This window comes from Pan paniscus, chromosome 20 (genome assembly GCF_029289425.2).
Source record: "Pan paniscus chromosome 20, NHGRI_mPanPan1-v2.0_pri, whole genome shotgun sequence".
Taxonomy (NCBI): domain Eukaryota; kingdom Metazoa; phylum Chordata; class Mammalia; order Primates; family Hominidae; genus Pan; species Pan paniscus.
The window spans coordinates 44,581,136-44,593,660 of NC_073269.2; the positions used below are offsets into that span (position 1 = coordinate 44,581,136).

The 12,525-nt window shown below is 52.7% G+C and overlaps 1 protein-coding gene across 2 annotated transcripts; it reads left to right on the forward strand.

The window, feature by feature from the left end:
• The first annotated feature begins 6,801 nt into the window (after window positions 1–6,801).
• Window positions 6,802–12,509, forward strand: C20H19orf33 (chromosome 20 C19orf33 homolog). Of its 2 annotated transcripts, XM_003812295.7 has the most exons (4): window positions 11,420–11,812; window positions 11,904–12,019; window positions 12,152–12,214; window positions 12,371–12,509. In XM_003812295.7, the coding sequence occupies exons 1-4, from the start codon at window positions 11,791–11,793 to the stop codon at window positions 12,470–12,472; spliced, it is 303 nt and encodes a 100-aa protein (XP_003812343.2). In that variant the 5' UTR covers window positions 11,420–11,790; the 3' UTR covers window positions 12,473–12,509. The 2 variants fall into 2 exon arrangements, with proteins under 2 accessions (XP_054960001.2, XP_003812343.2); XM_055104026.2 differs by lacking the exon at window positions 12,371–12,509 and having other exon boundaries at window positions 6,802–11,812; window positions 12,081–12,212.
• The last annotated feature ends 16 nt before the right edge of the window (window positions 12,510–12,525 follow it).

Sequence of the window (12,525 nt, forward strand, 5' to 3'; positions counted from 1 at the left end):
TTTATGGGAGTCCTAATTTCAACCCTACCAAAATGATCACAAGACACTATCTGAGGTGTCCCATTCTAGAAATAGACCCCTCAAAATAACGTCTTTCAGATCTTTTTGAATGAATCCACAAGATGAAATAAATGTCCTATTACTGAGTGCCCGTGAACTTTCGCCAAACCACACTTAGCCTCACCACCTGTGAACGCTGATATTTTATTACTCTATTTCACTTTTTAAAACTTCTGGCTACAACCCTTTGAACTGATCTTGATGTCCCACTATAGGCTGTAGCCCACACCTTGAAGCACTGCCCTCGAGGGCGCAGGAGGGGCGCGTGCTGTCCAGGGAGGACCAAGACCTTCCGGGGTTGGAGGGGCTTAACCGAGTCCTTGTGGCGTCCATGATGCTTCTCCTCTCGTGGTTCTGTGCTCTCTGCATCTTGAAGGGGTGGTGGGAGGGCGCTCTAGGTCAGGCCTTGCACTGCCTGCCCTGGGCTTTTCTGTCAAGTCTCCAACACACCCCTGTGTGGGAACGGGGACAGAGAACTGCCCGGCTGAATTTGGCCTTCAGGCCCAATCCTGCTGCCTCCTGTGGGTGTTCCTTTCCTGACACTAGACTCTAGAAGCCCCTTTCCTCCCTCCTCTATTCCAACAGGGAGGTCCTGGGGTACAGGCATCTGGGCGCCCCATGAGGTCCGGTAAGCAGCTGGACTCTACCTGCCTCAGAGACACAGGAGGAGTGGCCAGGTGCAGTGCCACAGACCAGACTGCTTTCGACTGCTTGGAACCAAAGAACTTCCATGTCTTTCCCTTGGCCCTTCCTAGAAATCCCTTAGGGCTTAAAACTCTCTTCCAGAAGCAAGTTGGGCAAATAGCTCATCTGCTCCTGCCCCGCCTCCCTCACAGCAGATGCCGCAAAGGGATCCTGGTGTCCTCCCAGCTGATCCCCGCATGCCTCAGCCCACTCTCCAGTGGTCATTGCAGCTGGCTCGGGGTTGGTGAACAAGTGGAATCTACTTACACGTCCCAGACAAATCAGACACACAGGGGTCTGGGCGAGCCTGTGGTCCAGGGAAAGAGGGCCTGGGAGTTGGGCAGAGCCTCTCCACCTGCAGCGCTCTGTGTGTGGCAGTGGGCGCGGCCCCTAACCCCTGCAAGCCTGCAGAGTCTGCACATGCGCCTCTGCCCAGCAGGAGTCTTTCTCCACCAACTCCAATATGGACTGTCTCCTGTCTCAGTCATGTTGAAAAAAAAAAAAATTGTGCCTTTGGACTTTTTTTAAAAACTTGAGAATTGGCCAGGCACAGTGGCTCATGCCTGTAATCCCAGCAGTTTGGGAGGCTGAGGCGGGCGGATCACCTGAGGTCAGGAGTTCCAGACCAGCCTGGCCAACATGGTGAAACCCCCTCTCTACTAAAAATACAAAAAATTAGCCGGGCGTGGTGACGGGCGCCTGTAATCCCAGCTACTCGGGAGGCTGAGGCAGGAGAATCGCTTGAACCTGGGAGGCAGAGGTTGCAGTGAGCCAAGATCACGCCATTGCACTCCAGCCTGGGTGACAGAGCGAGACTCCTTTCAAAACAAAAAAGCAACAAAAAAAACTTGAGAATCACTTAATTCTACCATAATAGGAAGTTAGATGAAGGGAATTCTCTGAAGCCCAGTTGAGCTTCTGTAGGTTTCTAATACAATGAGCCTTTATATGTTTCTAGTGCAGAAGCTGCTGCTCTGTGACCCACTTCTCCTGCCTAAACCTGCCCCTTCTCATGGCAAGGGAGGCCCCAGCCCCTCCGCTTCTGGCAGCTCAACTCCATCTGGGCCTCTGGACTCTTTCCAGGGCGACTGGTGGGCCTCACCACAGCAGACACTCTTCAGGCTGCTGCCGCCGTGGCCCTTGAAGCTCAGCTGTGCCATGTGTTCAATTCTTGGGGCATTTTACGGCCTGACAAAGGCCCTCTTTTTGTTGGAAAGGCCGCCCAACAGTGGGTCAGTGGCCTAGGCATTCAGTGGCCACTTCACATCTCTGTCTCCCTGGGGCTGCTGGCACCATTGAGAGGTGGAATGGGCTTTATAAAAAATCAACTCATTGCTGGTCCAAGTGTAGTAGTGTAACAAGTAATTGATCACAACCAGTTACAGAGTTCTTTGTTCCTTCTGCTGCTTTACTTGACCAGCCTGAAAAAAAATCAGCTCACCGAAAATCAGCTCAGAGCTTCTCACTCTCTCTTCCCCTGGTCCACAAGCTTGAGGAAGGCAGACAGTGTGGCTGTCCCTAGAAAGTGTTCCCCTGGGCCATCTCCTGGGTAAAGATCAGGACAAAGGGCTCGGCGGTTATACAGACTCATAAACATTAGGGGCCGGTGCAGTGGCTCATGCCTCTAATCCCAGCACTTCGGGAGGCTGAGGCAGGTTTATCACTTGAATCCAGAAGTTCGAGGCTAGCCTGGGCAACGTGGCAAAACCCCATCTCTACAAAAAAACAAAAATTAGCCAGGCGTGGTGATGCATGGCTGTGCTCCCAGCTACCCAGGAGGCTGAGGTGGGAGGATCGCTAGAGCCCAGGAGATCGAGGCTGCAGTGAGACACGATTGCACCACTGCACTCCAGCCAGGGCAACAGAGCACGACCCTGTCTCAAAAAAAATACAAATTGGGCACAGTGGCTCACACCTGTAATCCCAGCACTTTGGGAGGCTGAGGTGGGCCAATCACTTGAGGTCAGGAGTTAGAGACCAGCTTGGCCAACATGGTTGAAACCCCATCTCTACTAAAAATACAAAAATGAGCCAGGCGTGGTGGCACACACCTATAGTCCCAGCTACTCGGGAGGCTGAGGTAGAACTGCTGGAACCCAGGATGCAGAGGTTGCAGTGGGCCGAGATCGCGCCATTACACTCCAGCCTGGGTGACAGAGCGAGACTCTGTCTCAAAAAAATAAATAAAAAACAGGCCGGGCGCAGTGGCTCGCACCTGTAGTCCCGGCACTTTGGGAGGCCGAGGCGGGTGGATCACAAGGTCAGGAGATCGAGACCATCCTGGCTAACACGGTGAAATCCTGTCTCTACTAAAAATACAAAAAATTAGCCGGGTGTGATGGTGGGCGCCTGTGGTCCCAGCTACTCCGGAGGCTGAGGCAGGAGAATGGTGTGAACCCAGGAGGCAGAGCTTGCAGTGAGCCGAGATCGCACCACTGCATTCCAGCCTGGGTGACAGAGCGAGACTCCGTCTCAAAATAAATAAATAACAAATAAATAAAAATTAGGAATTCTACCCTTATCATTCCTGGGTATGTGTGCCTCTTTTCTTCCCACAACATCAAGCCCAGGCCTGCCTGATGGGTGCAGCCTCCAGGGGGCAGGCCCACCGGAACAGGACCTATGGGGCTTGGCCTTAGTTCAGGTTCTGCCCTTGGGACTCTCCTGGACTCACTTGTCCTAGGTCCCAAAGACAGTGGCCACTTGGTCGAGTGTCCTTTTTGCCAAGTCTCCCTACTTGGCACATCAGACAACGTGAGGGAAATCATAAGTCTCTAAATTTGTAAAAATGCCCATGTTCCATTCACATCTGACTCTTCCAAAAACAAGTCTGGGTGTGAGTAGATGTTGAAAGAAGAAGTGAAGCGGTACTTCCTGGGGTGGGATACAGACTGATTTCATGTCCTTGGAGGGAGACCAACAACCTGGCACCTGAGGAGGGAACACCTTAGACCCCAGGAGGTGGGGGGAGAGGGGTGGGGAGGGTGCAATCAGTCCTCCCTCTGGCCTCCAGACCCAGCACCGCTGCTTGGCCAGACTGTCACCTGATCCTCCCAAGTCCAGCAGCATCTGCAGCTGCTATTCTGACCCACTATAAAAACACACCTGTAAGCTGGGCGCAGTGGCTCATGCTTGTAATCCCAGCATTTTGGGAAGCCCAGCACTTTGGGAAGCCAAGGCGGGCAGATCACTTGAAGTCAGGAGTTCCAGACCAGCCTGGCCAACATAGTGAAACCCCATCTCTACTAAAAATACAAAAATTAGCTGGGCGTGGTGGCGCATGCCTGTTGTCCCAGCTACTCGGGAGGCGGAGGCACGACAATCGCTTGAACCTGGGAGGCGGAGGTTGCAGCAAGCGGAGATGGTACCACTGGCACCCCAGCCTGGGCGACAGAGTGGGACTCTGTCTCAAAAAAAAAAAAAAGAAAAGAAAAACCCCACACTTGTAGACATGGCCAGTCTAGAGCCATTCTGCACCTGAAGCCATCAATGGCAGCTCCTGAATGTGGGGCCCCCTCCCCCAACACACAAGATGTTTCTAAACGTAGGGACAGGCCCAGCCTTTTTCCAGTCTGGCTGGTACAAAATCATAGGCTTCTGATGCCCAAGGAGCTCTGAGCTCTACCCCATGTAGTCATTGAGCCTGCAGCTCAGTAGCACTGCCCATGGGGCTTAACCAAACCAATGCTGTGGTGTTCCAAGTGACGTTTCCCAATTCCTGCCTGGGCACAGTACTCACGCCTGTAATCGCAGCACTTTGGGAAGCTGAGATGGAAAAATCGTTTGAGCCTGGGAGGTCAAGGCTGCAGTGAACCATGCTCACAATGCTACCACTGCACTCTAGCCTGGGCAACAGAGCAAGACAAGACCCCATCTCTAAAAACAAAAACAGAAAAATTCCTGAGCTGGGCACCCTGGACCCCTCAGGTTGTGTGTTTGCATGTGGGAAGGTGGCCCACAGAATGTCTCACCTCTGGGGAGGAGGTTGTTTTTTGGGTTTGTAATGACAGGCAATGACACCAAAGATCAGATCAGACTTGACTCCCTTGTGTGAATCCTAGTGAAGTGCTCCCAAACCTTTCTGGCACCAAGGACTGGTTTTGTGGAAGACAGTTTTTCCGCAGACCAGGGTGGTGGGGGGTAGGGGGTGGTTTCATGATGAAACTTCTACCTCAGATCATCAGGCATTAGATTCTCATAAGGAAGCTGGGTGCATTGGCTCACACCTGTAATCCCAGCACTTTGGGAGGCTGAGGTGGGTGGATCACTTGAGGTCAGGAGTTGGAGACCAGCCCGGCCAACATGGCGAAACCCCGTCTCTACCAAAAATACAAAAATTAGTTGGGTGTGGTGATGCACGCCTGTAATCCCAGCTACTCGGGAGGCTGAGGCATGAGAATCACTTGAACCCAGGAGGCGGAGGTTGCAGTAAGCAGAGATCATACCACTGTACTCCAGCCTGGGCAACAGAGTGAGACTGTGTCTCAAAAAAAAAAAAAAAAAAGATTCTCATAAGGAGCATACAACCTAGATCCTTTGCATGCACAGTTCACTATAGGGTTTGCACTCCTATGAGAATCTGATGCCGCTGCTGATCTGACAGGAGGCGGAGCTCAGGCAGTGATGGTCACTCGCCTCCTGTGCATCTGGGTTCCTAACAGGCTGGGGACCGGTACTGGTCTGTGGCCTGGGGGTTGGAGACCCCTGTCCTAGTGAATAGGAGACTGTGTCCGGGATGTCTGAAATAAGACCTGCTGGTCCCCTCGCCCCTGGAACCTGGCGGCATGGTTGAGGTTAATGCTGCAGATTGGAGTCCAGTTGATCATAGATGCTTAATGAGATGCTGTATGAAACAACACATTTGGCCCCAGCCTCTGTTGGTCAGATTCATCAGAGTGGAAGCAGAATGACACATTCATTCGATTTATCAGCAGCTAAGGTGGTAGAGGGGAGTCTCTCATTCCTACAGGTCTTGCTGAATGTACCAGGAATGCATGACCCTGATAGCTCTCTCCCTTGGTTTAATTTTTTCTTTCTTTCTTTCTTTCTTTCGAGACAGAGTTTCACTGTGTCGCCTAGGCTGGACTACAGTGGTGCAATCTGAGCTCACTGCAACCTCTGCCTCCCAGGTTCAAGTGATTCTCTTGCCTCAGCCTCCTAAGTAGCTGGGATTATAAGGGACACACCACCAGGCTCGGCTAATTTTTGTATTTTTAGTAGAGATGGGGTTTCGCCATGTTGGCCAAACTGGTCTCAAACTCCTGACCTCAAGTGATTGACCTGCCTCGGCCTCCCAAAGTGCTGGGATTACAGGCGTGAGCCACCATGCCTGGCCTCCCTTGGTCATTTCTTACGGTTGTGTTTGCAGCAAGCACATTGAGGGGTGAGGGCAGGCTGGGTATAGCCAGGCAGGTCCCCAAGCTTAGCATGCCTCTTTCGTAACAACCCACTCCCTGTGCAGGTGTCCATCTGGGTCCCCGGCTCTGCCTCCACAGCCCAGGGGAATCCCACACATGGTGGCGTCTGTGCTGCTTCGTGCGAGCAGGAAAGCCTTTGTCTCTGACCCTGGAGTCTCGAGACTTCTCCCAGCATTTTTGAAACAGTAAGAGGCTCACATACTAGCCTGTTAAGTGGAATCATATCAAATCCCAGACCCAGCAGTCAGCTGGGTGGAGGCCAAGCCTGGGCCTTTCCAGTTGGGTTGTCAGCCCCTTGGCACTTCCCACGGACGGTCCGTCGAGATTTCCTGACGATCAGGATCCCAGAACATCAAGGACCAGAGCAAGACTGACTGTGGTCAGAGGTTCCAGTCCAGAGCTTTCGTCTTCTGGGAAAGGAAACTGGGTCCCTGCATACTGTGTGCTTAAGGTCATCTGTCTCCCAAGATGTGGTTGATTTCAAAGAAAACATTCAGGAACAGGGATTATGGTGTTTACAGAACCAAGGCACTATATTCCTGTAAGCTTCAGGAAAGAAACAAAACCAGCCTTGCTGCAGCCGCTTTTCCAGTCCACCCATCAGCCCTTGGGCATGCAGGAGTGTGAGACCTGCCGGGAGGGCTAGACAGTGCCCTTCTTGGTCCCACACCGTCTTGCCTTCCCAACGCAGTTAAATTGACATCCAGAAATCTTCCTAAATTGCAGAGATTAAGTAAAAGCTTTCAGGGTTAGAGTGTCCCTCGGAAGGATGGCTGCTGGTGAAATGTTAGAGAAGGGGTAAGCTGACCTAGCAGTGGATGACATCAATACTGCTGCCAGCTGGGAGCACAGGTCCCTTTTTCCTACAGGGGAGAAGGCACTGTTTATACCCTCAAGGCATTTTAGGCAGAGATCATCAGGGAATAAACAGGAAAGGGCAGGCTGGGTGCAGTGGCTCATGCCTGTAACCCCAGCATTTTGGGAGGCCAAGGAGGATCAATTGAGCCCAAGAATTCAAGACCAGCCTAGGCAACATAGTGAGACCCCATCTCAAAAAATATATATATATTTTTTGAGATGGGGTCTCACCCTGTTGCCCAGACTGGAGTGCAGTGGCGCAATCTTGGCTCACTACAACCTCCACCTCCCAGGCTCAAGCGATTCTCCTGCCTCAACCTCCCAAGTAACTGGATTACAGACGCCCACCACTACAGCCTGGCTAATGTTTGTATTTTTAGTAGAGACGGGGTTTCATCATGTTGGTCAGGCTGGTCTCAAACTCCTGACCTCAGGTGATCCACCCGCCTCAGCCTCCCAAAGTGCTGGGATTACAGGTGTGAGCCACTGCGCCCAGCCCCCCAAAAATTTTTTGTATGAGCCAAGCATAGTGGTGCATGGCTGTAGTCCCAGCTACTCAGGAGGCTGAGGTAGGAGGATCCCTTGAGCCCAGGAGGTTGAGGCTACAGTGAGCTATGATCATACCACTGCACTCCAGCCTGGGTGACAGAGCAAGACCCTGCCTCAAAAAAAAAAAAAAAAAAAAAAAGTTACTGGGTGCGGTGGCTCATGCCTGTAATCCCAGGACTTTGGGAGGCCAGGGTGGGCAGATCACAAGGTCAGGACATCGAGACCATCCTGGCTAACACAGTGAAACCCCATCTCTACTAAAAATACAAAAAATTAGCTGGGTGTGGTGGCATGTGCCTGTAATCTCAGCTACTCAGGAGGCTGAGGCAGGAGAATCGCTTGAACCAGGGAGTTGGAGGTTGCATTGCAGTGAGCTGAGATCAGGCCACTGCACTCCAGCCCGGTGACAGAGCAAGACTCCGTCTCAAAAAAAAAAAAAAAAAAAAAAAAAAAAGAAGAAGAAAACAAAAACTAACATTGATTGAGCATCAGTTTAACTTGTGCCAGGCAGGTTCTGTGCAAAACCATTTCTTAGATAAGTTTTCCTTTTTACAGACGAGGAAGCAGTAGTCCAGAGTGGCTAGCTGATTTGTCCACAAAGCAGTAAGCGGTAGAGCGACTGACCTCCAGGACCCAAACTTGCAGCCCCTCTGTGCCGGTGGTGACTCGCCCTTAGCACAGTACCTGGCAGCAGGCGATGCCACCTGTTCACTAAGGCATGGCGAGCAGCACCTCTGAGTCACACCATTCTGGGTGGTGCACAAAGCAGATGAGTTCTCACCCTCATGGAATGCGCACTCTGCCTCGAGAGACGGGCACTTTCTCTCATATCCTGCGTCCAGTTGCAGGCAAAGCCACAATCATTGCTCACCTCCCAGTCACACTCAGGGTAAAGAGCAAAGGTCTTTGATTTACAAGTCCACACCCGCCACTCGCCTCTCCTCCCCTCTCCCTCATCTGCCTCTCTCCTTCTGCTCTCTCTGCCACTCTGACCTCAGCGCAGCTCCTCAGACACAGGCACATTCCTGCCTCAGGGGCCTTTGCATTTGCTCTTCTCTCTTCCTCTATACGCTTGCATCGCTTGCCTGCTTGTCTTCAGGTCTTTTTTTTTTTTTTTTTTTGAGTCTCGCCCTGTTGCCCAGGCTGGAGTGCAATGTCACGATCTTGGCTCACTGCAACCTCCGCCTCCCGGGTTCAAATGATTGTCCTGCCTCAGCTTCCCGAGTAGCTGGGATTACAGGCGCCCACCACCATGCCCAGCTAATTTTTGTATTTTTGGTAGAGAGGGGGTTTCACCATGTTGGCCAGGCTGGTCTCGAACTCTTGACCGCCTGCCTCGGCCTCCCAAAGTGCTGAGATTACAGGCATGAGCCACTGCACCAGGCCTGTCTTCAGGTCTTTTTTATTTTTTTATTTTATTATTTATTTATTTATTTATTTATTTATTTATTTATTTATTTTGAGACAGAGTCTCGCTCTGTCGCCCAGGCTGGAGTGCCGTGGCGCGATCTCGGCTCACTGCAAGCTCCACCTCCCGGGTTCACACCATTCTCCTGCCTCAGCCTCCCAAGTAGCTGGGACTACAGGCGCCTGCCACCATGCCCGGCTAATTTTTTTGTATTTTTAATAGAGATGGGGTTTCACTAAGTTGGCCAGGATGGTCTCAATTTCCTGACCTCGTGATCCGCCCGCCTCGGCCTCCCAAAGTGCTGGGATTACAGGCATGAGCCACTGCACCCAGCCCACATACTACATTTTCTATCCACTCACCAGTTGATGAAGACTTAATTTGTTTCCAGTTTTCTTTTTTCTTTTTTTTGAGATGGGATCTCCCTGTATTGCCCAGGTTGGTCTTGAACTCCTGGGCTCAAGTGATCCTCCCACCTAAGCCTCCGAAAGTGCTGGGATTTGTTTCCAGTTTTTTTCCTACTATGTTATACTTTTGACTTTGTTTCCCTGACTAGGATGTCAATTCCATGAGGCTGGATTTTTGCTGATTTTTTTTTTTAACCTCTGTACCCCTAGCTTTTTTTTTTTTTTTTTTTTTTTTTGAGATGGATTCTTGCTCTGTCGCCCAGGCTAGAGTGCAGCAGTGTGATCTTGGCTCACTGCAACCTCCACCCCCCGGGTTCAAGCAATTCTCCTGCCTCAGCCTCCCAAGTAGCTGGGATTACAGGCGTACGCCACCGTGCCCGACTAATTTTTGTATTTTTTTTAGTAGAGACGGGGTTTGACCATGTTGGCTAGGCTGGTCTCAAACTCCTAACCTCAGGTGATCCACCTGCCTCAGCCTCCCAAAGTGCTGGGATTACAGGTGTGAGCCACTGTGCTCAACCTCTGTGTTTTGAGACAGGGTCTTGCTCCATCACCCAGGCTGGAATGCAGTGGCTCAATCACAGCTTACTGCAGCCTGGACTTCCCAGGCTCAAGTGATCCTCCTGCCTCAGCCTCTCAAGTAGCTGGAACTACAGGTGAGTGCCACCATGCCTGGCTAAGTTTTAATTTTATGTAGAGATGGTCTCAGTATGTTGCCCAGGCTGATTTCAAACTCTTGGGCTCAAGTGATCCTCCTGCCTTGCTTCCCTCCCAAAGTGCTAGGATTACAGGCATGAACCACTGCACCTGGCCCATGCTATGTTTGCCCCTCGTCTTCTTACCTACTCCCTCAGTTTTCTCATCTGTGAAGCAGGGGTTGGAACAGTAGGGGTTGAATGTTTGTGTCTTCCCCAAACTCCTGTGCTGAAGCCGAGTGATGGTATTTGGAGGTAGGACCTCTGGGAGGTCATCAGGTGATGCGGGTGGAGCCCTTATTAATGGGACTTGTGCCCTTATAGAAAGGGACACAACATGAGATGATCTTGCTCTGGGCCATGCGGGGAGGAAGGGAGAAGGTGGCTGTCAACGAGCCAGGAAGCGGCACTCCTGACACTGGATCTACCAACACCCCTATCTCAGACTTCCAGCCTCCAGGACCTTGAGAACTGTGTTTCCTGTTGAAGCCACCCTCTCTATATTTGTTACAGCAGCCCACACTGATTAAGACACTTATCTTTTTTTTTTTTTTTTGAGATGGAGCCTCGCTCCATCACCCAGGCTGGAGTGCAATGGCGCAATCTCGGCTCACTGCAACCTCTGCCTCCCGGGTTCAAGTGATTATCCTGGCTCAGCCTCCCAAGTAGCTGGGATTGCAGGCACCTGCCACCATGCCTGGCTAAATTTTGTATTTTTAGTAGAGACAGGGTTTCACCATGTTGGCCAGGCTGGTCTCCAACTCCTGACCTCAGGTGATCCACCTGCCTCGGCCTCCCAAAGTGCTGGGCGTGAGCCACCATGCCCGGCCTGACACTTATCTTTTATATCTATATATTTTTTTCTTTGTTGAGACGGAGTCTCACTGTGTCGCCCAGGCTGGAGTGCAGTGGTGTGATCTTGGCTCACTGAAACCTCTGCCTCCCAGGTTCAAGTGATTCTCGTGCCTCAGCCTCCGGAGCAGCTGGGATTACAGGCGTGAGCCACCATGACTGGCCTAAAACACCTACCTTTTATTTTTTAAAAAACCAACACATTATCAGTACTTCATGCCAGACACCATTCTAGGAAATTAACTCCTCTGACTCTCACATCAATCCCATGGGTAGCTGTTATTTACAGATGAGGAAACTGAGGCACAGAGGTAAAACAACTTTGCTGAGGTCACCTTGCTGCTAAGTGACACAGCTGGCATCTAGTGCAGCAGGCTGGCTCCAAGTCTATGCCCCTCACCCCTCAGACGCTGCTCACCAAGCCGGAGGGGCTGTGGGAGCGAGTTAGAACACGGGACGCCCCTGGCAGCAGCGCCCTGCGTGTTAAAGCGCCGCGGAGGAAGCTGTATTGTCGCGGTACGCAGGAAGGCAGGGGCAGCACCTCCCTCTTCAAGAACGAGCATCTGAGCTTTTGGGGGAAACCTGTAGCTCCCCGAATGCCATCCACAGAGCCCCCCTCAGTCGGCCTCCCCTGAGGCACCAAGGCTGGCGGAGGCAGTCACCTGTCCATCTCCCCCACTTCTCACAGAGGAAATCCTGGGTGGTGCCGGGCAATGAGTCAGGGCTGAGGACCAGGACAGAGGTTGGGTGGGGCGTCTCAGCATTCCTCCAACGGGCAGGTCTCAGCGCTCCTCCCCCTGCTCCGCTCCTCTGCAGGGCCCAGGCGCCCTTGGCCTTAGGACACAACTTCTGTCACCGCCATGGAGTTCGACCTGGGAGCAGGTGAGCTCCTGGGGAGTGTGGACTGGAGGTGCACGGGGCCGGACTCAAGCCCAGAAGCTGCCTGCGCCAACCACCCAACTTCTCTCCACAGCCCTGGAGCCCACCTCCCAGAAGCCCGGTGTGGGGGCGGGCCATAGGGGAGATCCCAAGCTCAGTCCCCACAAAGTTCAGGGCCGGTCGGAGGCAGGGGCAGGTCCGGGTCCAAAGGTAAGTCGCCTCATCACCGGCTGCGGAGGGGCGGGAAGGCTGGGGTTGCCCCTGACCCCAGGGTCCTGCCTTGGGCCTCCAACTTCGGGGGCTGGGTAAGGGGCGCCGCCTCACTGCCGCACCTCCATCCAGCAAGGACACCAGAACTCTTCCGACTCCAGCAGCAGCTCCAGCGATTCGGACACGGATGTGAAGGTAAGGGGCTCTCGCCAGCGTCCCCAAGCACGTGCCCTGCACCCCAGAGAGGCGTCCCCGCGCTGGGGCTGGCGGGGAGGGTGCGGGGAGTGGTCCCCGTCTCCCTTCCAGCCCGGAACCATCTCTTCTCTCCCATCCCTGCCCTCGGCCCCACAGTCCCACGCTGCTGGCTCCAAGCAGCACGAGAGCATCCCGGGCAAGGCCAAGAAGCCCAAAGTGAAGAAGAAGGAGAAAGGCAAGAAGGAGGCTCCCCACTGAAGGGCCCTGGACAGGGCTCATTAAACCTTCCTCTCTGCCTTCTGCGACTGGTC

Bases quoted from the DNA above. Each gene is read 5' to 3' on its own strand.
- C20H19orf33 (XM_003812295.7), top strand. From the start codon at position 11,791: ATGGAGTTCGACCTGGGAGCAG. The intron at 11,813-11,903 runs GTGAGCTCCTGG...TTCTCTCCACAG, and splicing joins GGAGTTCGACCTGGGAGCAG to CCCTGGAGCCCACCTCCCAG. The intron at 12,020-12,151 runs GTAAGTCGCCTC...ACCTCCATCCAG, and splicing joins GGGCAGGTCCGGGTCCAAAG to CAAGGACACCAGAACTCTTC.